Source organism: Camelus ferus, chromosome 18 (genome assembly GCF_009834535.1).
Source record: "Camelus ferus isolate YT-003-E chromosome 18, BCGSAC_Cfer_1.0, whole genome shotgun sequence".
NCBI lineage: Eukaryota > Metazoa > Chordata > Mammalia > Artiodactyla > Camelidae > Camelus > Camelus ferus.
Window position 1 is genome coordinate 19,433,015 of NC_045713.1, and position 27,135 is coordinate 19,460,149.

Genomic DNA, 27,135 nt, shown 5'->3' on the forward strand with positions numbered 1-27,135 from the left:
GATGATTAGATGATACCATTTTATACCTGGAAAACCCAAGTGAAGCAGTTGAAAAGCAAACAATAAAAAATACTCAGTTAGTTGGCTGGGTCCAAAATTAAACTAAGGAAATCAATAGCTTCCCTATTTATACCCACAACCACCACTTAGAAGATATAATGGAAGTGGTGACCCCATTTACAAAAACAACATGAAATGTAAAAGACCTAAGAATAGACTTAATAAGATATGTATAACATCTATATGAAGGAAACTTTAAAATGCTGCTGAATGACGCAAAAGAAGACTGAACTCGTGGATAGACAGATTTATTCTTAAAAGAAAAGTCAATAGCATAAGGATGTTGCTTCTCTCTAAGATGATCTATGTAATAAATGCTATTGCCATTAAAAAAAAAACTCATCTATTCAGAGCTCACTAATTATTAAGGCTCAGCTCAAATGCCATCACCTCCTACATGAAGCCCTCCTGGTCAGAATTTATTGCTCAGTGTTCCTTGATCTTTGTTCTGCTTTCAGTCTTTTATTTGAATTGGTGGCAGATAGCTGTGACTCTCCCTTAAGAATGAGAATTTATTAAGAGCAAGGACCCTCTCTCACCTGCCTCCATGTATCAGGTTAGTGGGGTTCAAGGTAATGCTGAGCATGAGGCTTGGGAGGCCTGGAGCCACAGGCTTTCCCCGAGGTCAGGCCATGTGCAGGCTTTGTCAAGAGTATGGGGGCAGTTTCCCAGCCCCTGTCTTGGTATTCTTGTCCCTCTGCTGTTCAGGACCTTGGGTTTGCCATCTGATTCTGCTTCTTTCCATCATCCTAACTGAGATATGGTGTTGGCTCCTGCTGTCCTGGAATCTAAACTTGGCCAGTTTGGGCACTTTTTTCATTCTGTGTATCAGGTCCTGGCAACTGGCCTGGCCTTTTTCTGGGAACTAAGTCACCTTAGTCCATGTCTTATTTGGGTTTGACTTCTCCTCTCTCAAACAACAGCTTGGATTCATACCTACACTGTATACCAAAACAAAATAATCTCTAAGTAGATCAAGGACTCACCTGTTATTGCTTCTTTGAGGCTATAAAAGTACTTGAAGTTGGGGGAGGGTATAGTTCAGTGGTAGAGTGCGTGCTTAGCATGTACAAGGTTCTGGGTTTAATCCCTAGTACCTCCCTTATAAATAAATAAACCTAATTTCCCCCAAACAAACAAACAAACAAAAGTACTTGAAGAAAGCACTGGCGAATTCCTTTAAAGATTGGCATTGAGTCAGTCTTACTAAATATGACTCAAAATCCAGAAACCATTGGTTAATTCAACCACACACAAAAAAGTAAAACTTCTTTGTGGAAAAGTAAAACCATAAACAAAGTCAAAAGACAAATGACAATCTGGGGAAAAACATCTGCAAGTTAGTATCACAGATAGTCTCCTGATCACAAAAAGAACTCCTAGAAATATACTCAAGAGTCCCGCGATTCAATAGCAAAGAGGGGCAAAGTACATACAGACAGTTCACAAAAAAATTGTGATGTCACCTCTCAGTTTGGCAAAAAAAATCCAGAAGTTTGACAATGCAGCCTACTGCCAGTCTGTGTGGAAATAGATACTCTCTGTGTAGCTGGTGGGAGCCCACAGCTCTTCTGGGTGCTGATTTGGCACAGTCCATCAAAAACACCTTTTGACACAGCAGTTCTACTTTTGTGAATTTATTCTACAGACACTCCTGCTGCACACTTATATATGTTTATGCACAAGATGATTTTTTATAGGACTGGTTTTGTTAGTAAAAGAATGGAAAACATATTTTCTTGGGTCGCACACTTACCTGACACCGAGGAGTGGGGTCAAGTCCACCCAAACTTCAAGCACTGAGAGTAAAGGAGAGGTAACTTCAGAGCTAAATTGGGGAGAAGGAATAGGAAAAAAAAAATAGGTGTCCCCTGCATCATCTGTACTCTTCCTGTGTAACAAGGTGGAGACAACTTCCTTCAGAATGCTCCAGAGCAATCACAGCTGATAGGGCACTTGGGGTGAGATTTCAAGGTGTGTTCAGGTAACCACTGATGGCGGCTAAACCACCTTCTAAGGATGGTGGGTTCTGTTGACATGAGGGCCCTTTGTTTTGCTGAGAAAATGATGAGTGTGGATATGCAAATATTGGGTAGCATCCAGGGCAGTGATGTCTCCTCTGTGCATAATATCAAGGAGAAAAACTTGAGATTTGGATAGAAATTCTGGAGGGAGGAGAAATAAACTAGGTATCCAGGCACTATGAGTGATGACGAGCTAGGGAAAAAGGACCCAGGAGCAGTGCAGCTGACGAAGGGTTGTAGAAAAAAGCAAAAAACGTGAATGAAGGTTTTAGGTGGTTTGCAATGGACATCCCATTATGAAATCTTTCGTAAAGATGGGTCCCTGTTGCTGTTGCCCTGGTGCAAGGTTGTTCCGTTGAGGATGGTACTGCCACCAGCAACATTAGAAACACGTGGGCTGGTTTTACTGGTCACAATGACTGCTGAGGGTGAGGGCATGGTCATTACTAACTTGGTAACCAGGACCATACCAGCTGGTGAGATGTTTCTCACACAAGGACAGTTGTACCCCAACTGGAAACACTGCTTTGATGTGAGTGGATTGTTCTGGGAAATTTAAAGGAGTTTTGGGTTTTGCATCCAGGTTGTTAGGCAAAAGGCAGAGCACACAGGAGCCAGAGGAGAAAGATACAGCTGATGCCTGGGTTACACCTGCATCTAAGACTTTGATTATATTGTAGCTGCATCACTTAATTTCTCTTTTAAATCTTCCTTCATTACAACCCTAAGTTTATTTCCTCTTTGTCATTGCTTCATAATAAATCGTCCTTTTAATTTTCTGCATTTTACATTGTTTTATTAGTTCTAATCTGCATATAAAATAGAGGTGTTTTGCACTCAATTTGTATCCATTTGTCCACAGACAGGGCTCATCTTCTCTTTTGTCAGCAGCACATTTTTGGATCCATTTGTGATCTTTTATTATCCTCCCTATTTTCGTTTGTCATTTAAAAAAAAGTAATTATTGTTCAATAACACACTGGACTTCCTAAATATAGATGTTGTTTAGGAAATAATTTAGATAAAAATAACTATCACACACACTGTTCAGAATCAAGTTAGTGCAATTCCACAATTTTTTTTCGATTGATAATACTTACGCCCTGCTTTATTCTTCCAAAGTTTGCCAGGTCAACAGAAATTCATTTCAGCAACCACCTAACAGTGAAGGTAGGGGGCTCAGCTTGAGCTGGAGGGTCTCTGATCTGAAGGTTGTCTGGGGCTCAGTGAAGCTGTGGGAGACCTGGGTGTGTCTTGAGCTTGGATGAAGGGTGATCTCGCATGATGTGAGCCTCAGGCACTTTCTGTCTTCTAAGAACACAGTCAATGGATGCTTGGCCAGGTCTCGTGTCAGGGGTGGCCCAGGGTTGATTGGGGTTATGGACACTGGTTTTTCATGGTCCTTCAGAAAAAGGGGTGTGATGTCTCCTTAGGACTTCTCTTAAAGGGCAGATTCTTACTTTAGTGTTCTAGTTACAGACTGTTGCATGTTCTTGGTATGATCGTTGTCCCCCAAAACGTAACGACTTAAAACAACAACTTACTATTATTTGTCACAGTTCTGCACAGGCCTAGCTGGGTGGTTCTCATTTGGGGTCCTTCACACAGTTGCAGTAGGAGAGGTGTTGGACCTGGAGTCTTTCCAAGTCATGGCTGGGCTCAACCATCCAAGATGGCCTCTTTTCTCACATGGCTGCTGCTTCAGCTGGGCCAGCTGTGACGGATGGAAGCTGGTCAGGCAACACTCTCTTTCCTCCTGCAACCTTTCCACGTGGGTAGCTAGAGCTTCCTCACAGTATGGCATTCTTAGCTAATCGGACTTCTTACGTGGTGGCTCACTCACTCCAGAGGAAATATTCCAAGAAACCCAGAAAAAAGCTATAAGCTTTGTAAGATCTAACTTTGGAAGTCATGTTCTATTCCTACTCTATTTCATTGGTCAGAAGTGAATTCACAGGGCCAGCCCAGGTTCAAGGGCAGGGGACTACCTAAGGCTGAATACTGACAGACATGATTTAGTGGGGGCCCATCTTTGCACACACGGTCATATGTACCAGTCAGGAAAGGCCAGGTTATGCTGCAGTAACAAACCACCCCCAAATCTCAGTGTCTCAAAACACAAAAGTTTATTTGTGCTTGTTCTGCTGGTCTGGTGTGGATCAGGAAGGGGTTCTGTCCCATGTAATCACTCCATTTTATGGTGCCACAGTTTCAACAGGGTGCCTCAGAGTTCAATATGGCAGGGGAGAGCAGAATGGAAGGGACTTGCACAGGCAGGGAAATGCTCTGGCCCAGAAGTGACACGGGTCACTTCCACTCAGTCGGCATCATCCTACCCAACTGCAAGGAATAAGGAAGTGTTATCCTCCCTTGTAGCTGGAAGAGAGCAAAGGCAGATATGTCTGGACACTAGAGATCTCTCCCCCAAGATGCTGTATCCATGGATTATTCCTGTTGGATATTTCTGGTGGATGTTACAACTAGGTAAGTCTTCAGGTAATATCTCTCCATTATCATATTAATGAATGTTTATTAACTGCCCTTTATTCCACAAGAGGAGGACACTCATGAGAGACATCTGAGTCTGGTCTTTGGGACGAATAGAAGTTTTAAAGGAAGGGGAAGGGATGAGGGAAAGGTCATTCCAAAAGGTGGAACAACCTAAGCACAGGCTCAGAGACATGAAGGAGCCTGCTATTTTCTAGGAGCCATGAAGATTCTAGTGAGGTGGATTTGTAAAGGGAGAGGAGTTTGAAAGGAGGGCTGGATGGAAGTAGGATGGAAATAGTAATTTATCACTAAAATGATTGAGAATCTTTTAATACACCAGGCATTGTTCTAAACACTTACTAGTGTTCTGCTGGATCTCTTCCATTTCCCCTTCTCTGCCTAGCCGTGTGCCCAGGAAGTTGGCCTCTATGAACTACATCACCAGCCTCCATTGGTCTCTGGCTCCTAGTTGGATTTATGCAATGTGGAACCCCAGCAGGAGAGAGAGGGAGGGAGGTGAGTGAGGTCAGTATTCTACTGGCTTCCTCCCTGCAGGATCACCTTGGCTGGATGCTTCCTTCAGCTGCTCTTTCACACGATTCTTCTTTGCCAGATTCTGGCAACCATTCTTCCTCTTGTCCCTTTAGGACAAGGGGTACTAGTAGTCTTGCTGTTACTAGATCTGGGATATGGTAGTATCCTTTGTAGGGTTTCCTTACACCTCTTTTAGAATAGCCTCCTTGTCAATTCTTCAAATCTGAATTAGAGTTTCCTCATAGAAACTGACTGATAGAGGTATCTACTTGGCCAGATAGGTCCTTGTGTTGTCCCCATTTTATGGATGAAGAAACTGAGGTACAGAAAATTTAAGTGACTTGGTCAAGGCCACAAAGCTACGTAAGAGGCAGAGTAAAGACTCAAACCAGAGAGTCTGGTTACAGAGCTTCAAAGACTTCAAAGGCCTTGAATGACAGGTTAAACTGAGTGTGTTCTTGTCACCTATAGAGGGTGCCAGTTACCCTATTTTTCCTTCTTTCATTAAATCCATATTGAATGCTGCTGTTAACTCCTATGCCTTTTGAGAAACTAACATGTTTCCTCATCTGCAAAACAGGAGAATTCTCCAAGTTGCTGACAGCCTGGCAGAATAGTGGGGCTCAAAGAGATCTTGGCCATTGAAAAGAGCTATTCTGGAGCTTGGGGTGGAGCATGGGACCAAGGTCTACCAATCAGAGCATCATATTCTCCCTGGTTGCAGTGATTGGTTCAGGAGTAATCCAGTGAGAGCCAATGGGATTATTTTCTTGGAACATTTGTAGGAGAAACACAGTCTTCTCAAACAGGCTTCAACCTGATAGAAGATAACCCCTGGGTATGCAGGGCTCACCGTGGGGGCCCCCAATAAAGGAAGCAGAACCAAGAAATGGAGAGAAATTGAGTTCTGTGATATCATTTCAGACCCAGAATCCAGCCATGTCTGAAATCCATGCAACCCTTTGGATGATTCTCTCACATGAGACAATATAGTCCCTTTTCTCCTTATGATAGAGTCCCAACTCTACAGACCTAACTTTGTCACTTGCAGTGTAAAGAGACTTGACACAGTAGGAGACAGCTTGGAGTGGAAAGAGGAGTGGGGACTTGGTAATAGTTGGGTGAACTTCTATTTATCCAGCAAGACCCAATGGAAATGTTACCATCGTTGTTCAGTCTTCCAATTACTCCCCCTGCCATAGCTAGTTGTTCCCCCACCCCTACCTCCTTGTGTGCTTCAGTTTGTACACACCTCTAGTATAGCACCTCTCACACAATGCTGTCATTGTTTGTGTGTCTGTTTCCACTACGAGGCAGTGAAATTTGCCTGAATTTTATTCATTTTGGAACTCAGGTTTTGCAAAAGGTCTTGTACAAAGTTGATACAAACTCCCTGAATATTTGTTGAACAAATAACTGAATGAATGAGACCAAGGCAATAGCAAGAGGAATGAGCAGAAGGAGATGGATGGGGGCCATCCCTGCAGTGCCAACAAAAAGTAATAGCAGCCTTAAATCTTTTTTTTGGAATAGGCAGGCCTGAGATTAATATTAATAACAAAATGTTATTTAGTTGACTTGGACAAAATCCCTGGAGTAAAATTAATAATAGCTGTGATTTATTGCATGTCTTATGTGCTAGATGTTTTGTGTACATTAAATTTAATCTTCACTTTAGCCTTGCAATAGAGGTATGGTGGATATGTGGTGACTCCGACAAATCCCCTTTATCCTGAGGAATTGATATCCACCCCAGGGCAGGATTCTTTCCGTCGATCATAGCAATTCCATCTTCCTTCACATGGCAAGTTCAGGGATGGGCAGGCCTGGGTCAATTAGGACTAGTAGGATAAAGCTTATTGCCATAAGATAGGACATGAGAAAAAGTGCTCTCTCTTGCTGGATGTCAACAGGGAATTTTGCAGCTGTGGCTGGTCCTGGAAGCCATTTTGAGGACTAGGCTGATACACAGAGGGTCATAGAGCCAAGAAAATCCCAGAGGAACAGATTCTGGGCTCCCATCACTCCCAGCCTGAAGCTGACCTATTTCTAGTTATCCAGTTCTGGGAGTTATGTGAGCCAAGGCTTACCTCTTATTGAGGATGAGGTGACTTTCTGTTATTTCATTCCATTACACAGTGAGGAAATTAAGATTTTGACAGTCCCTTGCTCAATATACCTCAGCTACTGGTAAGAGCTGGATTTTCCACTCCAAATTTCTCTCATCCCAAAGCCTTTGCTCATCTCAGTAAATTGAGCTAAGAAAGGACAAGTCACTTGGCCTCAATGCATTTACCTTCTGAAACAGCTCCTTTGTACATGCAGTTTATACTGTCTAGGTGATTCTATGCCCCCTCTCTTTGACCAGCAAACTATGATAAGTCTTTCAGGCTACAGCTAAATAAATGTCACTTCCTAACCTCCTCTCCATCCCAACCTCCAAGATTACCTTAGCTCCCTTGGCTATTCACTCTCAAGTGGTTTGTATTTTTCTTTAATGCTCTTATAACAATGATAATTGATTACTTATTTTGTAACATTTTAAAGATAATTTCTTTCTCTATTGATAAGGGCCCAAGTGTGTCTGTTTTGCTCAGCACTGAGTCCTCGGAACAGTGGTTGTCACTTAGTGGGCAACAATAAATATTTGATGAAGGAATAAATGGAAGCTGTTGTTTTCTGTGGTTATATCAGCAGTTCTCAAGTGTGACCCCTGGACCTGCAGCATTAGCATCACCTGGGAACTTGTCAGAAATGTAAATCATTAAGTGCTACTCCTGATCTACTGATTAGAAGCTCTGGGAGTGGGGAATGGCAATTAGTGTCTTAGCAGGAGGCCCTCCAGGTAATTTTGGTTCATGCTGGAGTTTGGAAGCCATTAATACAGATTTGCTCAGTCTGTGCAGTAAGCACGCCCTAGCAACACTTCTACTGCTTGGGACTGTTTCATGATTCTGTTTCGTAAAATCAGCATTTTCACAAGTGAAGTGGGTTGGAAGATAGGAACAGGAACCCATAATATCTTTACCCTCTCAGAACCTCTGCAGTTGCCGTTCCTTCGACTTTGATCGTGCTTCCCACTACTGACTTTATTCTTTGGGCTTCAGTTTACCTTTCCATTCCTCCGTTCCATTTTCTATCTCGGGCCCCGCGTATTCGTTGCGTTCATAACACTATTAGCACTCCTCACTTCTTACAATTAACTTATTCACTTGCTCTCTACTTGCTGCTTATCTGCCTCCTCGAGGGGCAAGGACTACAGCAATCTCGTTTACTGTACTAGTCCCAGAACCCGCAGTGGCGCCTGGGCCACAGAGGGCTCAAATGAGTGTGGACTGAATGGATGTAAGCTCCACGAGGGCAGAGGCTGCGCGCCGCTGACTTCCAGCCAGGTCCTGGGCACGTAAAAGGCGCTCCGTCAACATTTGCGGAATGAATGAGCGAAGATAGCGAAAGAGAAACCGCCCCTTTACTAAGATGGCAGGCCCAGCGCCCTGTACCAACATGGCCGCCAGCCCGCGTGGACGGGCGGAGGGCCGCGGGCACGGGGCGGGGCGGGGCGGAGGCGGGGCCAGACGAGAGCCGTCAGGTGCGGCCCCGCCCCGCGCCCCCACCCCCTCGCCCGCTCCATTCCGGATTGGTCCGGTTCCAGCGCCGCAGCCCGGCGGCCGCGCCGTGGGGCCGCGCCGGGCGCTCGCCACTTCCGGCGCGTTGGGGCTGTTGGTCGGGGGCGGCCGCGCGGCGCGAGCGGGCATCTCCGGGGCGGGCGCGCGCAGGGATGCTCCGGGGGGGCGGCGGCGGCGGTCGTGTGGGCTGAGGCTGCAAGGATAGCGCGGGCCCCCGGGCCTTTCCCTTGAGCCGGCCGCCTGGGCTGCGCCGCCGAGGCCCCTTCAGCCTCCGCCCCTTCAGCCTTGGGGCCGGGCCCGCCGCCGCTTCTGAACGCGGGGGCTGGGGAGCCCCTGCCTGGGTCCGGAGCCTCCCTTCAGGGGGTCCGGCCCGGGCGGGGGGCCCCGAGCCGTTGCCTTCCTCGCTGGCCTCCGAGCCCCATTTCCTGCTTTTTCAGTTTCCTTGGGGAGGGGCGGGTGGGTCTGGATGAATTGTTCCGGGGGGTCCCCGATGAGGCGGGCCGGGGGGCCGCTCTCTTTTTAGAGGGTCCCCGCAGGACCCGGGTGGGGAAGCGGTTGTGTTTGCATGGGTGGGGGACTTCCCGAGCCTTCTGGGACCATGACCTGAACTGTGCGAGCCGGACGTGTCCGAAGCCCGAGAGCCAGCTCACCTGAGCCGCCCCTCCCCGGCCAGCATGGTAAGTAGGGTCCGAGCCTCTTCCCTCCCCGGGTGCCCGGTCTGAGCGGCGGGAGCGGGCCCGGGACTGCTGAGCCATCGCTTCTCCCCAGGGCGGGGAGAGGCGCGTGCCGAGCCCGGCAGTGACACATGCGTGCAGGGTTTGCAGCCCGGCCCTGAGCTCCCCTCCCCCTCCCCCCCCCCCCCCGCCAGGGATGGCTCGGGACTGGGAGGGACCTGGACACGCAGCAGGCACAGACCTTGCATCTGATATATTGACCTCTTATATTGTAGTTTATCATAATAGTTATCATTTATTTTTTGAGGGCTTCCTACGTACCAGACGCTGTGCTAAGTGATTGACATGTATTATTTAATTAGCACACCAGCCCTCTGTTCTGAAGTGGGGAGATTGAGGCAAAGAGCAACTAGTTACCCAGCTCAAGGTCACTCCTAAGTGACAGTGGGAAGATTTGAACCTAGGTAGTCTGATTTCAGAGCTCCTATTAGATCAAACACATAACACAGCTGGAGAGGGTTTTGTTGTAGATTTATATATGGGGCAGCTGAGAGGGTTTATGGTTTTCAGAGGTCATTTACCTAAATAATAGCAAAGTCAGGAATGTCGTATTCTTTTGACACCAGTCTGCTTTTCTTTCTGCTACACGCTCTGGCCTTTTCCCTGGTGGTGCCTGGAGAACTCTTCATCCTTCCAGATCTAGTTCAGAAGCCACCTCTTCTGAAGATAACATTCCACGTTTTCCAGACCCACAGGCACTCTCAGTACTCCCATAGATTTGTGTAGTCACATCTGTTTTTAAGCATTTGTCTTATTGTTACTGTAATTATTTCTGAGACTTAACCTGTCTACTGCAGTAGACTCAGTTCCCTCAGAGATGAAATTGTGTGAAGTTTTATCTGGCCCAGCTCTTGGTGCATGGTAAGCCCGTAGGGAGTGGTTGATTCCCTAGCCTGTGTTTGAGCACCTCCAGATACAAAAGTGTTCTTAAGGCTGCCTGTTTTACCCCTCCCATGTTAGGGGTTTAGTAGAGAAAGGGCCGGAATGACATATGTAATGTTCAGGCCAGTGGGATTTTCAGAACATTCAGGGGGCCTGTGGGTGATGTGTTAGGTGCTGGGCATAGAAAGAAAACCTAAGGTATAACCCTTGTCTTCGTGGAGCTTACAACTAGTCAGATAAAACACACCATTAATACAGAGCAGTACAATATAATAGATACTATAGGATAGTGGCAGATCAGATAATCTCTCAGTCTCGATTTCCTCAGCTATAAAGTGTGGAGGCAGGAATTCTCTGAATAATCTACAGGTATGAGATATAATATTTAGTGAATGATGAAAGTAGTACTCAGTATTCCTTACTTCGTTTATTCTTTCAATGAATTTTCTTTTGCTTTTACTTTTAAATTGTGGTGTTATATGCATAACAAAACTTACCATTTTAACCATTTTTAAGATTATGGTTCAGTAGCATTAAGTACAATCACATTGTTAGGCATCCGGCCCCAGAACTTTTTTTCATCTTGTAAAACTGAAACTGTACTCACTGAACAACCCCCATTCACTTTTCCACCTGTCCCCTAGCAACCACTATTCTACTTTCTGTCTATGAATTTGATTACTCTCATAAATAGAATCATACAGTGTTTGTCTTTTTATGGCTGCCTTATTTCACTTAGGATAATGTCCTCAAGGTTCATCCGTGTTGTAGCATCTGTCAGGATTTCCTTCCTTTTTAAGGCTGAATAATATTCCATTGTGTGTATATCTCACATTTTGTTTATCCAGTCATCTTGTTGATGAACACTGGGTTACTTCCACCTTTTGACTATTGTGAATAATGATGGCTGTGAAAATGAGTGTACAAATCTTTTAATGAATTTTAAGTAGCCACTATATGCCAGGCTCTAGGGAATGTCAGGTAAACAAGAGAGACATGTGCCTCCCCTCGGTAGCTTACAACATTGCTTTAGAACCTTTCGATAGAATTTTATTGGTTATGGACTTCAGCTAGCTAAGCACCCTTGTATTCAGGTTTCATTTTAATTGGCAGTCAGGAGAGCATTGTAAAAATGACCTTTTAGCAATTAGTTGTAAAATAGTTGACTTCATGATCACCATTTACATTTTTTTCAGAGATAAGTTGTTTGTAATCTACCCCTCACTTACTTGAGTATGCAGAGGATGACCACAGCAGATGTAAGGTGAATAGGACTGTCAAATCGTGTCCTTTCTGCAGCACTGACACCAGGGGTTCATCTTCTGTAGGTGTCTCAGGGTTAGGAATGTGGGTGGGCAGATCTTGTCCCCCCAAAACAAGGAAGTCATTGTCTGGTTTGTGTGTTATAGGAGGGGAGTCTTTTGCCTGGGATCACGGTTCTAAATTGTTCCAGGAACTTTTTCCCTCTCTACTTATTACTGACTAAACATTTTTACTTTAAAGAGTTGGCATGTAAGTTTGGGCCTTTTTAATACCTTCTTTCTAAAACTTCTACACTAATAAGATGGAAATGGTGTAATATGATAAAACTACCATTTATTAAATATCTTAGGGGGGTGAGTGTAGCTCAGTGGTAGAGCACTTGCTTAGCAGGCACAGGGTACTGGGTTCAATCCCCAGTACCTCCATAAAAAAATTAATAATAAACCTAATTATCTCCCCCCCCAAACATACATATCTCCACTAAGCTAGCTATATTTCATTTATTGTTTTTTTTTTTTTTTTTTTTTTTAGGCACTCAGTATCAGTTAAGCACACCAGTCCTTCTAGGTACATTATTGCCGTTACTACCACAGGGGGAGATGAGCAGAGCTGCTGTAGGATACCTTTTTAACAAATGATGGAGTTGCCATTTGGGCCCAGGGTGCTCTACTCCCAAGCCTGTGCTCTTTGCAGTGCAGGTGCTGCCTGAGATGGAAGATGATCGGGACTGTCATCCAACTATGTTTTATTTGGTTCTGAGCCAGTAATGCAAGCTGGGGAGTATGGGAGTTTCTTTTAAACTGTCCCTCTACGAGGAGGGATCTTGACCTGCAAGTTTAGAACTAGTTAAAGTTTTGTAGTTGCAGCACAAAATTACTAGAACAGTTAAACTAACTACATTTGATTAAATCATCATTTGGGGTTGAATTCCTATGAGTTCTTAGGTGATGTAACATCTTAGAGGTTCCCACTACTTCTCTGAAAAGTTGTTACTTAATATTGAATGAGCTTTGCTTATTACTGAAATTTTGTGGGAAATTGAATCCTTGCTTAAAATAGCACTTTTTAAAGTTGTTTAGAAAATTACTTGGGTTACAAAGGCTTCTCATTTTTGAATTTTAAACTTCGTGAGTGATCCCTGTAATGGAGGCAAAATCAGATCTTAAATTTGGCCACTCAAATGGTGTTTCTTCCGTTTGTTCAACAGCTGTGTTACATTGTGCTCCCTGCAGTGAGAGGTATGAAGAAGCCATGGCGGTGGAGGGAGATGGCAGGAAAAGGTTCAGTGGTACTTAGAGGTTCCACCTGGCAGTCTCAACATTAGAGATAGTCTGGGAGACTATCAAGAAATGACCTGAACGGCTTTTGAAAAAATTAGTACATGACATGGTTAAAATGTGAAATTACTCAGCTAACAATCCTCCCCAAACCCTGTTAATGTGTTTGGAGAAGTAACTTCTTGCATCAAGCGTAAAATCCTGGGTACTGTGGATACAGTATTATAATGAGATAGTTTATATTTGTAGGGCTTAGCATATACCAGGCTAATGAGTTTACATATGCTAACTCATTTACTCTTTCAAGCAGTGTCAGGAGGCAGAGGCTATTCTTATTTCCCATTTTATAAATGAGAACATTCAAGGCCCAGAATGGTTAGGCAACTTTTCACGGTCACTCTGCAACCAAGTGGTGGAACTCGCATTCAGAGCCAGACAATCTGGCTCCAGAGTCAGTGCTCTTAAGTGTTACACTTTTTACCCCAGGAGGGGTAATATTGCTCCCGCCCTCTAGGAGTCGGTTTAGTGAGGAAATGGGACATATGTTCTGATAATTACAAGAGGCTGTGGTAAGAGTGACCATAGTAGATAAATGCAGTGGTACAAAGGGGCCTATCTGAGGGAGATTAGCTGAGGAGAGGGGCCAGGAGGAATATTTGAGTTTTGAAGGATTAGGAAGAGTTTGAGTTTGACAAGGAAAAAAGGGGCTTTCTACTTAAAAGTTTGCAGATAGTTATGAAGATTAGATATATATAAGAAAGGTCATAGAAAATAATAGGTGTCAAGGGTTGAAGTGAAGGAAGGAATTAACATTTGAGTGCTTAGGACATTTTAGGGCTTTATGTGCATATATGCACTCACAGACATGCTATTTTTTCCTCATCGTGAATGCCTTCACTGCTACTTTCCTGGCCAGCTACTGCCCCATTTCCTTGTTCCTCTTTGCAACAAAACTCCAGGAAAGAGTGGTTTCTGATTTCTCACCTTCCACTCTCTTAAGCTCACTTGTCAGGCCCAACACCCACTGTTGTTAAACGCAGTAGTTAGTCCTCATCTTACTTGATCTGATGTAGCACTGGACAAGTTGAATACTCCCCCTTCTGTTAGGCCTGCCTCCCTTCCTCCATCCCTCCCTCCAGAAATGTTAAGTCTTTCTTCACTTGGCCTCCAGGACACTGAAGTGTGCTTTTGGTTTCCCCACATCTTACTGGCTATTTCTGCCTCATCCCACTGATCTTTGAACAGCTGGAATGCCCTAGGCCTCAGACTTGGTGAGCTCCCAGGCCAGACTTCTCCCCTCAGCTGCAGTTGTGCCTATTTGATATGCAAGCTTATATGTCAGGCCCTTCAAATGTAATATGTCTAAAACTCAACTCTTGATCTTCCCCTCTAATTCTTTTCCACTGACAGCCTTCTCTATCTTAATTGGGGGCAACTCCAGCTTCTAGTTGCTTGTGCCAAAAACTTGGAAGTCATCCTTGAGCTTTCTTTCTCTCACACTATACATCTGGTCCATATCAGGAAAGCTGACTGTTTTCTACCTTCGAAATGTAGCCAGGATTTTATCTCTTCTTGTTCTTTCCACTGCTACCTCTCTGTTCAGGCCTTCATCATCTCTTGCCTGAATTACTGCAGTTGCCTCCTAACTGTTCTCCTTGCTTCTGACCTTGCCACGTTATAGACTGTTTTCAACACAGTAGCCTCAGTGATCCTTTGAAAAATCTCAGCCAAATCATGTGTCAGCCCTGTTCCCGTGGCTCCTCATCTCACTGAGAGTGAAGGCCATAGCGGCCCACGTGCGCCTCCATGACTTATGGTGCCCTCCAGGCCCCAGGTTACACTCTGATCCCATCTCCTGCTACTCTTCCCTTGGCTCACTCTGTTCAGCTACCCTGCCCTCCTTGCTGTTCATATGTTCCGGGTATGTTCCTGCCTCAGGGCTTTGGCCTGGCTGTCGCCTTTGCTTGGATCGCACTTTCCCCGAGATACCTACATGCCCAACATGACCTTCTTCAAGCCTTCTCCAGAGTCACCTTCCCAGTGAGGCCAGTTCTGACCACCCTACTTAAAATTTTAATCCCATTTCAGAACTCCCAGTCCTTCATATCCCACTTTGCTTCTTTATTTGTAGCATTTACACTTTTAAACACTTTACATGCTTAAGTTATTTATGAGGTCTATTTTTTGTTACCTCTTTCTGCTAAAATACTAACTCCCTAAAGCTTTGCTCTGTTCACTAATGTATCCCAAGAGCCTAGAGCAGTTTCTGGCGTAGTAGACAGTTACATTGTAGTTAGGAATGCTGTGGAGATCTTGAGTGTTCAAGACCTTTCGAGAAAGGGAGTAAGCGATGTTCCCTGTGATGACTAGAACTTTCAGAGAGGGGGTGTTTCAGAAGAGAAGGGTATAGCTAAACATGAAGTGTTAAGAAATCATCTAATAGACTGGTTTGGCCATGGTGGAGATTTTTGTGAAGTAGTTGGAGAGAAAGCTTATAAAAACAGTTAAAGGCTGGATGATGGAAAGCCTCCAGCACTACTCTGGGGAGTTTGGCTTTGTTTTTAGGCTAATTTTTCCTTAAAGGAAAATTAATCCATCTACTGTGTATAGGTTAAGAGTGGTGTGGGAAACCAGATAGGACACCAGGCCTATATGGATGTGACAAAGGTCTGCTCGTGGATGAGGAGTTACAAGTGGAGAGAAAGACTTGACCAAGAGAATTGTCACTTAAAACTGATTCCAGACTCGAGGGTTGAAGGAAGGGGTGAGCTTAAGCTGATTTTGGAAGCCTCTAAACTAGCAATTGGGAATAGTGGGAAATTTTAATTAATGGGTGATTTGGATTTGGTAGGAATGAAAGAGATACCAGGTAAAGAAGCTGACATGAAGATGTCAGCAGATGGGCTGATAGAATAAGGGATTTGACTCTGTCTGTAGGCAGGCATTTGCTGCTGTGTTGAGCTGAAGGTAATTGACTTTGGGCAGAACAAGGATCTTGATGATTTTAGGTAGTTGGATTGTCGACATACATGTCCAAGTCAAGGCGGATGTAACAGCACAGGCTGGGGTGAAGAGGGACCGAGCTCCTGAATGTGCGACTGCTACTTTCTGCCTCTACTTTTTCAACCTCCCTTTCCCTCCCTACCAGTGGTTCATTGTGCAACCCATTGCAGACTGGTTTTTTTGTCTTCACTACTTTTCAGTGATGCCTGTATGTTGAATCCAGTGTACATTTGTCCCTCAGTATCTGGGGGATTGGTTCTAGGAGCCCCTGTGTATACCAAAATCAGCGGATGCTCAAGTCCCTTATATAAAGTGGTGTAGTACAATGAATACATAAATAGCCTCTTTTCAGTCCTTGTGTCATCTGACTTTTCCTTTTGGCAACCACTGGTCCTCCTTTCCCCCACCCAAAACCCTTTTTCTTGGTTCCTTTGGCTTCCATTATTTTAGTTCAGTCTCCCTTGATCTTCTTTCTTATGGCCTCAGCTATGACCTGTGTACCAGTGAAAACTCAACCATCCTCTCCAGCCTTGAATATCCACCGGGGTGTCCTGTGGACATCAAATTATACATGTGTTAACCAAATCTATTATCTTCCCCTTGGGGTAGCGCCTCCACCCCCATACTTAGTTCTGTTACTGGTCTTATTCACTGGATACTCAAGTGATAAACCTGAGTCATCTTTAACTTCCTCTTTGCCTTTAGTCCCTCACTTGTAGACCTGTTGATGCTGTAGCTAACTTATTTGTGTCCTGAACTTGGCCTTTCCCTCCATTCCCTCCACTTCGGTCAGGCCAGTTGTCATCTCTTGCTCTCATGGTTGGTGTCTCGACAGCTTCCAGGTTCTTCTTCCTCTAGTCCATCTTCTTCCTGTATTCCTGCCAGAGCTACCTCATGGAACTGAGATGTGATCATGTCACTTGACCCCAAATTATTCAGAGCAGAAGGTCTCCAGTGTTGTCAGAGACCAAGTTTTTACCATGGAAGAATAGTGGAAAGCACATGGGTTCTGGATTTTCATAATTTCACCTACTTTTAGTTGTCTCAGTAAGGATGAAGATGATTAAATACTTAAAGTGATTTGTTTGGAATATCTTTTAAAGACTTCTCGAATTATATCTTGTTCTCTAACCGCAGCAAACCACTTGTCATTCCCAGAACACCAAGTACCCTTTCACACTTACCTGCCTTTTTCAGTACTCTTCCCTCTGCTTGAATGTCTTTTTCTTCTTTTTGCAGGTGAGACCTTACCTACCATGAACATGACCTCTTTGAGGCTCTCCAGCCACTGATTTAACATTTATTATCTTTGATTATAGTTACGTTTTCTTTTTGCTTTTATGTTTTGATTTATTTGTTTTTCTTATATAAGAATTACAAGACTACATTCTTGTAGTAAGTGTCAGATAATTCAGAAGTTTCAAGAGCGAAATGTGAACTCCTCCATCCTTTCCCTGGCTTCCTCTCCCTTCCTCCCCCTTCTTCCCCCTCCAAGCCTGGGGATGGAGAGGATTAGTTCTTTCACTTTATTATGAGTCCGTATCAGATGAGTCTCACTCTTTACGTTCCCAATGCCCAGTGAGCATTGAATAGATATTTATGTAATTGAAGAGTCAGGTTTGAAAACAAATCCAAGATGGTCAAGGTAGGCCCTTGAGGTTAGTAAATGATAGTAGCAGCATTTGGAGACTGTAGTAAGATTGAAAAATGAAGTAGAGTATGAATATAGTAAACACTCTGTTTTTCCAAAACCCATGCAGCCAGCAAGCTCAGATAATAGTATTTTACCCCTGGGCAGGTGGGGGTGGGGAGCAGGTGAGCAAGAGGAATTGTTAGAACAAATGCTGTGTGGATGGTCTACTTGTGAGGCTCCAAAAACTGCTCCTGAGAACTGCTGGGGAGGGGTGGGTGTGTGGGGGGTCAGGTGAGGGCTGTGGATAGTAACTGAGGAAACCCACAGGCAGAGGGAAGTGAGGGAGGTGAAAGAGGCTGATGGGAAGGGAAGGAAGCTGGGGTTCAGAGGGAGAAAAAGGTCTGTTTGTGTTTCATAATTATACTCTGTGCTAGTCATTGTTCAGGGGCCTGATGTATACTGCATGCAGTACCTCATGTAGTCCCTTACAGCCACCCTGCAAGGTTGGTATTACCTGTTCCCATTTTACAGTTGAGGAAGATGAGGACACTGGCTCAGGGAGGGTAATGTAAGTAGCTTGTCCAAAATTATATAGCAAGTTTATAAGAGGGTTCAGACCCAAGCTGCTAAATGTACAGCCTATGTTCTTTCTGTAGCACTAGGTTTCTTTTTGAGACTGGCACATTTACATAGGCATTTTTACTTGAAATGTAACCCAACTGGGTATGTTGTCCCAGGAAAAACAGTACATCTAGTCATCTGGCCTTAAAACATGCATAATTTACTTCTCATAATGGTAAAAGGCAAGATGGTAAAAGTTTGCTGATAACAAACAAGAAAATAGATATTTCTGCATATGCTCTAATGTGATAGAATAGAAGAAAATGTGACTTTGGAAGGCAAAGTGGTAGTTGGACCACATTACAGGACAACAGAATGGAAGGTTTCTTGACTTCTCTGGGTGTTTCAGTTCACTTAAGCTCATTAGGCTTAGCATATGCAGTAGTGCATTTACATCAGAGCAGCCTGCTGTTGCTTTATGTGAAGGTTATAATGAAAAAGATCTCTGGTCTCAGACTCTCTGAATAGGTAAAGGTATTTTGTGTGTTAAATGCAGTCTCGGGAAAAAAATCACTGGTTCCTAAATTAGATAATAATCAGACCCGGATAGATCTTTTTTTTTTTTAAGGTAACAGCTGGATAATTTTTATAAAAACTATGCTCAAAATCAAGCAGTGTCAAAAGACAAAGAACATGGCAAAAAAAAAAAAAAAAATCACCCTAAATCCTACTACCTAAAACTGTGATTAACATTATATAAATAGTCCATAGATCTTTGTATCTATTTGTCTATAGGATAAGGAGGGTAGATACCTAAAATGAATACTTTCATTAAAAAAGTGATCATGTTGATTTTTTTAGGTCATGAGAGTTTTAAAGTAAAAATCAATTTACTGTTGCATTTAACAAAACTGTACTTTTTGAAATATTTATATACTCACAAGAAGTTGCAAAATGAGTACAAGGAGTCCTGTGTATCCTTCACCCAGATTCCACCAACGGTGACATCTTACATAGCTGTGTGCAATACCAAAACCAGGAAGTTGACATTGGTACTATTCAATTATTGGCTTGACTACAGACCTTATTCAGTTTTCACCATTTTTTGACTTGCATTCATGTGAATGTGTATGGTTCTATGCAATTTATTTTATGTACTGATCTTGTAACTACCACCACAGTCAAGGTACTGAGCTTTTCCATCACCACAAAAGAACTAACTCTTGCCTAATATTCTTCGTATTTGTAGCCCTCCTCCCTTTCTCCTAGCAACCACTAATCTGTTCTCCATCTCTGTAGTTTTGTTGTTTTGATTTGGTTTATGAATGTAATCTGAAGGCTGTACCCTTTTGATCCTGATTTTTTTTTTCACTGAACATAGTGCTCTTGAGGTCTCTCCATCTCACTTGAATTTAACAGCAGAAGATGAAACAAGTGAAACTGAAAAATGAATTGTCAAGTATCTTCAATTATTACTTCAATAATTATTAGTTCTTGGTAAATCCTTATATGATAAAGAAAAAAGATAAGAAAAACATTACAAAGATGGCATCATTTTTTATAAATAAATTCCATGTTTCAGTTCTAGGCAGTATCAGTGAACTTCATAATAGGAAAAATAAGAAAATTTTCACTCCTTCCACTTTTCCCTCTCCCTCTTTTTATTTTACTTTGTCAGTGTCTTTAGAGCATTTGTAGCCTGTTCTGTAACCATAATACCCTTGGTATTTAGTCTTAGTTTTTTATTTTAAAGGATTCAAACGTTCCCCACTAGTTCTTTTAACTGTAGTCTTTCTGTATCTGAATTTTTTGATTAATTTCCCTGTTAGCTAGATTTTATTGTCCGTTTTTTTTAAATTTAATTTTTTGTATTTTTAATTTTTTTTCAGGGGGAGGTAATTACATATTTATTTGTTTATTGGTTTATTTATTTCAGTCAAGGCACTGGGAATTGAACCCAGGATCTCATGCACGCTAGGGTGCTCTACCACTGAGCTATACCCTCCCCGCTTGTCACTTTTAAAAAAGGTTGCCTTATTTGGTGAATTAAGAATGTCTGGCTGCCTTTATATTTGAAGGACATCTTGGCTAGGTATAAAATTCTTAGGTTGCACTCTTTCCCTCAGATCTTGTAGACATTGTTGAGTGTTTTCTTGACCCTTTTAATCTATTTAACATCGATCAGCTGATACATACATATTTTTCTGAAAGAGTTCGTGGTTGCTCTATTCTCTGAATTATTTCATTTTGAAAATGTCTGTTGTCCTTATCCATAAATGGTAACTTGGATGGGTATAATATTCATACTTCATACATTATTTTCCTTAAACTTCTGTGGATATTTCTCCATTGTTTCCTTCCATCGAAGGTGGTTGTGTAGAAAAGCTTGGTTAGCCTAATTCATGTAATGCTCTCCCTTTACCTCAGTTAGAGAGAACTTGCCTTTTTTGTATGATTGCAGGGAGAAATCTGTATTACAGAAGTTCATTAATTCAATTAGAGTATCTTTTAGTGTGGATCATTCTTTCATCAGTTTGCCCTGGAATATGGTATGCCTGCCTGAAAGTTCTTACCTAGGTCTTTAATGTTAATTACATTAGATTTTTGGTATATGCTGTTAATGCCATCAGTACTACAATAAACATCAAATATATCTTTGTCCATTTTGTGAGATTGTAGGATAAGATTCTAGAAATGGAATTGTGGTGGCAAACAGTGAATGCACTTAAAAATTCTGGTAAAGAAGAATTCTGATAGCTAGTACTCTTACTAATAGGATAGTTCCTGTTTCCCCATCTTCTGGCTGACACCAATAAAACTTTTTAATATGAAAGATGAAAATGGCACCTCAGGAATTAAATGTGCAGTCCTTTAGTTATGAGTGAAGTGGAACATCTTTTAATGTTTTATTTCTGGGTGTTTTTCCCTGTGTCAGCTGACCATTCCTGATCTCTACACTTTTCTGTTGGCCAACAACTTTTTTTTTTTAATAAAAAATACAATTCGGGTGAATAATTGTAGAGTGATAAAGTTAGGCTTGTATTAGCTTGCACATTTAGTTGATTAATCTTATGCTGCTGATTTTAGACAGATTAACAACACTATCATTTCTTGTGTACTAATATTGTAGGCTTGAATAAAATGATTGTCTTGGTAATGGGACTATAATCTGATAGTTTTCTGAACCATCATACATTTACCCTTTGTCTGATGATCTATGTAATTAAGTTATATATTGCTCCCCACTTGGTTTCGTGTTTATTTGTCATAATATAATGTAAGAACAGGTTTAATTGGAGGAAAGCAGTTCCATTGCCCAAAAGTTGCACAGCTCACCTTGATGAAGTGATTTTTCCTGTAATCATTTGTTGCTGGTTTTGTTAATTGGGCTTATGAACCAGAGCCTGAGTTTAAAATGTTAAAGGATGTATGAAGTAGCTTCATGGGAAAGTTTATAGTCATGCTTAGGGTTCTCTGATTTTCTACTGAAAATTCTCTAATGGCAGAGAGAGCGTACACCTGCTTGAGAAGGCATCTGTCCTGGGGCTATAGGTAAACTTGAAATTTCTTGAAAATTGTGGATTGTTAAGCCTTAATTGTTTAAAAGTCAATATATGTTTTTTCTTTCTTCCTCCTCCCTCTTTTCTTTTTTTCCTCCCTTCCCTCCTCATATACCCCCAACCTTTACAAGCAAATTAAAGATCCAGGCACATATGTTATCTTTGAGGAACACCAGTGGCCTTCATTGCATTTTACTGTGTGGGTGACTGGTCCATGTCTCCAGGGCTCAGTGGGCAGACATGTTTTTCTGAGAAGTGATGAAAAATCCTATCCTTGTGTAGCTGTAAAGGAGACTTTTTATGAAGAGAAAAAACTTGACTTTTGAAAAGATCTCAAAGAAATACAAGAAAATATTTTGAGAAGATCCCCCTTTACACCTCCATAGTGAACAGATTAAAAGAGCTTTGAGTGGACGGCTTTTGTTGGTATACTTAGTAGACACTTGATACTTAACTCTTGTGTTTTTGACTGTCAGTAACCTTCAAAGCCTTTGATAAATCATTTGTTATTCTAAAAAAAAAAAAAAGGCTTGCAATGCCTTCAGGTGTCTGGAGTTAATCATTTGCCTGGCAAGAGTGGGCCCAGCTGATCTAGCTCATTGCAGCCTGGAGGTTCTTTACTCATCAGGGTTATGACTTGGGAGTTATAATAATCTTCATTACTTTATAGAAAATAATCCCCAAAAGAAATTAAGCTAGTAGGACTGGTGTTGCAGATGAGAAGATATGAGGAAGTTTAAGTTCTTAGTTAGCAGAGAAATTATGGATAAATTAAAGAGTAGAATGTTAAAATTTGGTGTCTTAGATCCACCATATTCTGGATGTAGAAAGAGAAAAGCAATTCCTAATATTAAGTGAATGCTGGACCGTTGCTAACACTGCTGATTTTTTTGGAGAAAGTTGAAAAGACACTTGTGTCGGTGTACTCACTGGAATGTGTGTAATTTGTAATTCTTTACTGAAATGGAAAGTCAGGAGCTGGAGGGAGCATTGTTGGTAAATTTGGGGGCTCACTTGAAACAGAGTTGCAAAATAACTGAGAAATCATTTGGCCTACAGCTATTGAATGTAAGTAGGGAAAAGTTCTAAAGTTCTAAAACTAGAAGTTCTAGAAGTTTATTAACTTCTGGAAGAGGAGATGTACAAGTCAGCAAATGAATACAGTTTCTGAGGAATAACTACAGACATAGAACCTTATGAGAGGTACAGCATACTTTAAAAAAAAAAAAAAAAAAAGCCCTGGCCACACTGGGGATGGGAGGGTTGTTATCAGGGAAGACTTCCCAAAGGAGGTGACAAATGAGTTGGGTTTCAAAGCAGAAGTAGGAAGTCACTAGGCAAAGAATTTGAGGCATGAAGTGGGTAAGCAAAGGGCCATTTTGGGCAGATGGAGTCACAGATATACACAGAAGAGTGAAAAAACGCAGTTCATGAAGATGAAATCTTTGAAATATTGAAGAAAAAGACGTCTAATAGGCAGCGCAGGTGATTTCTGTGAAGGCAATTAATCCTGGAAAGGGTTTTATTTAATTCATGAGGAAAGGAGCCATGTACTTTATTAGTGCCCAGGAAATTATTTGTCTATACTCTGCATTCTGTTTTTAGAGAAAGACAAATTAAGTGATCTATCAAGGATTCATTTATTTAATTTAAACATCTTATGTTGAGATATTTTAGACTTGCAGAAGAGTGCAAAAATAGTATGGAGATTTCCTGTGTACTCTTTTCCCAGTAGGGGTTTTTAAAGACAAAAACAAAAACAAAACTGCAGTAGCCAAGCTTTCCAACGTTTGTGGGCAGTGATTTAGCTCAGTTTCTGCACCTTCTTCATCCTAGTAGTGTTTGGCAGTTAAAGCAGGTACTGATGTGATCACAGGTCTTCTCTGTCATCTTTTGATTTTGCTTATTTTTTCCTGATTGTAAAAAGTATCTTGAACTCTGTAGACTATTTGATGAGTATGCAATAGACAAGAAATTATCACCATCTGATTCAACCTCTAATAACACTTTTGTTTCCTTCTAGTCTTTTTTTCTGTTTGCTTTTTAAATATGGTTGATCACACTGTAAATGTGCTTTTTTCTTCTGCCTTTTCCACTTAATGTAGTATAAGTGGTTTTTCAAATCATTAAATACTTCATAAATATTTACAACGGCTCTATAATATTGCATTGCGTGGATTCTTCAGCAGTTAGATTGTTCCATTTTTTTGGCCATTGTAAATAATATGTGATTAATGTTTTTGCGAAAAGCTTTTTCTGTATTTCAGAAAATTGCCTTAGGCTAGATTCCAAGAAGGGCCCAAGGGGTATGAAGATTGTTTTTAAAAATAAACCTTTAATTTTAAAATAGTTTTAGATTTAATATGAACATTTTAAAGGTATGTCAGCAGCTATTTTCTGGACAGGTTATACCAGTTTATTCTTCCACCAGCTGTAGATAAATACTTATCAGCTTTGGGTAGTCTTAATATTGTTGCAAATTTAGTAGGTAAAAAAATGGCTTTTCATTGTTCCTCAGTATCTTTTTTTTTTTTTTTTCGGTAGGAAAAGTTTTCACCAAGTTAGATTTTATTTATCTGCTTATAGGAGACAGATCCCGTATGCTTACTTTATTAACTATTTAAGTATCCTTTATACTCACTTTACTGTATTGGAAATGGTGTCTTAACATATTTTTTCCCGCAGTCTTAAGTTGGTTATTATTTTTTGACTGTGGTAAAATAACACATAATGGAAAGTTGACCATTTAAAGCCTGCAGTTCCGTGACATTAAAGTACATTTACCATGTTGTACAACCACTACCACTCGAGTTTTAGAGCTTTTTATCACTCCAGAGGAAACCCTGTACCCATTAACAGTCACTCCCCATTTCTGTCTCCCTCTAGCCCCTGACAGTCACAAATCTGCATTCTGTCTCTATAGCTATGCCTGTTCTAGATATTTCATATAAATGGAATCATACATTATATGGCATCTCAGTATCTTTTAGAGCAGAGAAAAAAAGATGAATTAGAATAAGTAAAGCTTAATTTGAATCTGTATTAATATTAAAGTTTGAAAATTGACAATCTACCTATGGCAGCAATGTTGAATTCAGCATATTTAGTTGGTCATGATGTCCCATTTGTCATTTACGGTTGCTGTTGGTGGGCAGAGGGCTCCACAGACTTTGGGGGAGGAGGGAACCTAAAACAGGGACAAAGCTAGGAAGAGGGTGGTGCTTGGAGAGTGAAAGCCAATGAAATGACAGCACATTCCATGACTGGGAATATACGGGAAACTTGTAGAAGTTAACCTCTACTAGCAATCATGCAAGCAGCAACAAAGTAGCCAGCCTAAGAATAAATGAGTAAGTTTGTTACAATATCTAATACATAAGACCTCAGAACTGTATACATTTTTGCTTAGAAGTAAGAGTGATGTTGAAGACAACAAGGACAACCAGAGAGGGTCCAGGGGTGTCTATTTTTCGTGTTGGACAACTTCACTGAAGTCCTGGGTGGTGGGGGAAGTTTAGTATTTCTAGGTGAGTGGTTTTCATTTTTCGGGAAGTTTTTCTAGAGGCCTTCAGAGTTTGATCAGGCACCTACTGAGATGGAATGCTTGGTATAGATAGAGGATTTTATTTATTGAACCAAATATAGCTTCCATGGTAAATTCATAAGTGGGCAAGTCCATGTCTTGTTTTCATTAGTCTGTTAATCATTTCTCTAGAGCATGACCCCCTTGAGGGTGGGTTGGGGTCAGTGTGAGTCAGCCCAACCAGTGATACCCTGGGTGGTGGGGAGGGGCTTGCAGTTTGAAGGTAATTTGAGAATTTGCAAACCAGTCTTTCAGCATCCATTTAGTACCTGAAGAAAACCTCCCAGACTTGGTAGAACCTGAATCAAATCTGGAAGGGCTGTAATGCTTAGGAATTTACATGTGTTTTCTGTGCTCTGTAGGCCCTTAGTGTTTCTTGGAGGTGTCCAAATGCTGAGTGGGCATTTGTGTCCTCCTCCACCCCCGTTAACTAAGCAGAGTCTCTGATTGAGTCTGTTTTATATATTATGATTCTATGTAATATTTTTTTCTTTAAAAAAAAAACTTTTTTTTCTTGCTGGAATCAATGGATCTGATTCCTATCTGTGTTGTCCTAAACAGAGTCTGGAAGATGGTGGTGCTGGTCTTATATTCTTTCTTTGTGGCACTGGTAGGTTGATCTGTAGAAAAATGAAAGTGAAGGCAGTGGTATTCTTGGAATTTTTTTGAGCATTTAGTTGACTTATGTGGGATTTTTGTTTATTTGGTCCCCCCCCCCCCAAACTCATTGACTCACCAGTGATGTATAGTGAAATAGCTTTGCTCATTTGTGGTTGAAAGTGCCAAGGGATTTACCTACATTATGTCGTTCATTTCTCACAATTACCTGGTGAGGGGGAATACTGTTGTAAATTCATTTTGCAAGTGAAGAACCTGAGACCCAGAGAGGTTAATTTGCTGAAAGCCATGCACAAAGTAAGAGGTGAAGTTGGAGATCAGATGCAGATCTGGGCTGTCTCCTGAGCCCACACCCTTCACAGTTACTCTGTGGCAAACAATTCATCTTAAGGTGTTCCCAGGATAGGGAGCACCTAACCACTTGTACAGTAGAAGGGCACAGGTGGAATGGTGTGGAGTTTCTAGTCCTTGGCTTTGCCTGCTGCCCATAGTGAGGAGCAGAGCTGGGAGGTGTGACTGAGAAGCAGCACTTTATCTTGACCTCTTTTCCACTACTTTCCCCTATGGTCTAGCAGGGTCAGTTGAGAACTCTGGGAAGGGTGACTACATGCTCCCCTCTCAAGCTCATTGTGCTTATTGTGTGGGGATTGGAGGCTGATGGAGAACTGCATGTTGAGTCATCCCTTCATTATCCAAGGATGTGAGCAAGGCCAGCGTTCCTGGCATGGTCAGACAATTGGACAGGAGCTAAGTATCCATTTCCTTTCTCCTGCATACCTCCCACCTCCAGTCCTCCCACTCCTCATTGCCTTCCTACCCCACCTCCCCAAAATATCCAAAAAGCTGCCACTGTTCTGTCTTTCTAACCCAGTGAGTCTTCAGTGGAGTGGAGGAAGAGAATCCTGTATAGTTTCAGTATTACAGTAGCTTTCCATATTGTAAAAGTTACAGCTTTTAAAAAAATCACAGTTTTGATTACCAAGCATACTATTGAAAGTAAGACTTAAGAAAATTGCATCGACTAGTAGTACTGGGCAGAACCTGGGACATAGGAGAGTTCCTGGCCAGAGAGGGTTGCTCTCACTGGAGCTTTTGGTATCTTCTTTGTGGCTAGTCATTATCTGTGGTGATGGGAGGAGCATTTAGAGCCCTCCAGCCAGGAAGAGTCACTTCCTACTGAATGCAGATCTCTGCTTGTGCCCCACCATCAGGCTTCCTGTATAATGTGTAACACCATCAAAGGTCCTCCAGCAGCTGCTCTCGTGGCCATTATCGTTTATATTGTGT

General features: G+C 42.0%; 1 protein-coding gene across 2 annotated transcripts in view; it reads left to right on the plus strand.

The window, feature by feature from the left end:
- The first annotated feature begins 8,771 nt into the window (after positions 1-8,771).
- XPO6 (exportin 6) overlaps positions 8,772-27,135 on the plus strand; it is a 96,373-nt gene continuing 78,009 nt past the window's right edge. Inside the window, exon 1 of one of the 2 annotated variants that reach the window (XM_032460580.1) lies at positions 8,772-9,411. In XM_032460580.1, coding sequence (XP_032316471.1) covers positions 9,409-9,411 — 3 coding nt within the window. In that variant the 5' untranslated portion in view covers positions 8,772-9,408. The remainder of the gene's footprint in view (positions 9,412-27,135) is intronic. The other variant, XM_032460581.1, reaches the window with a different exon arrangement.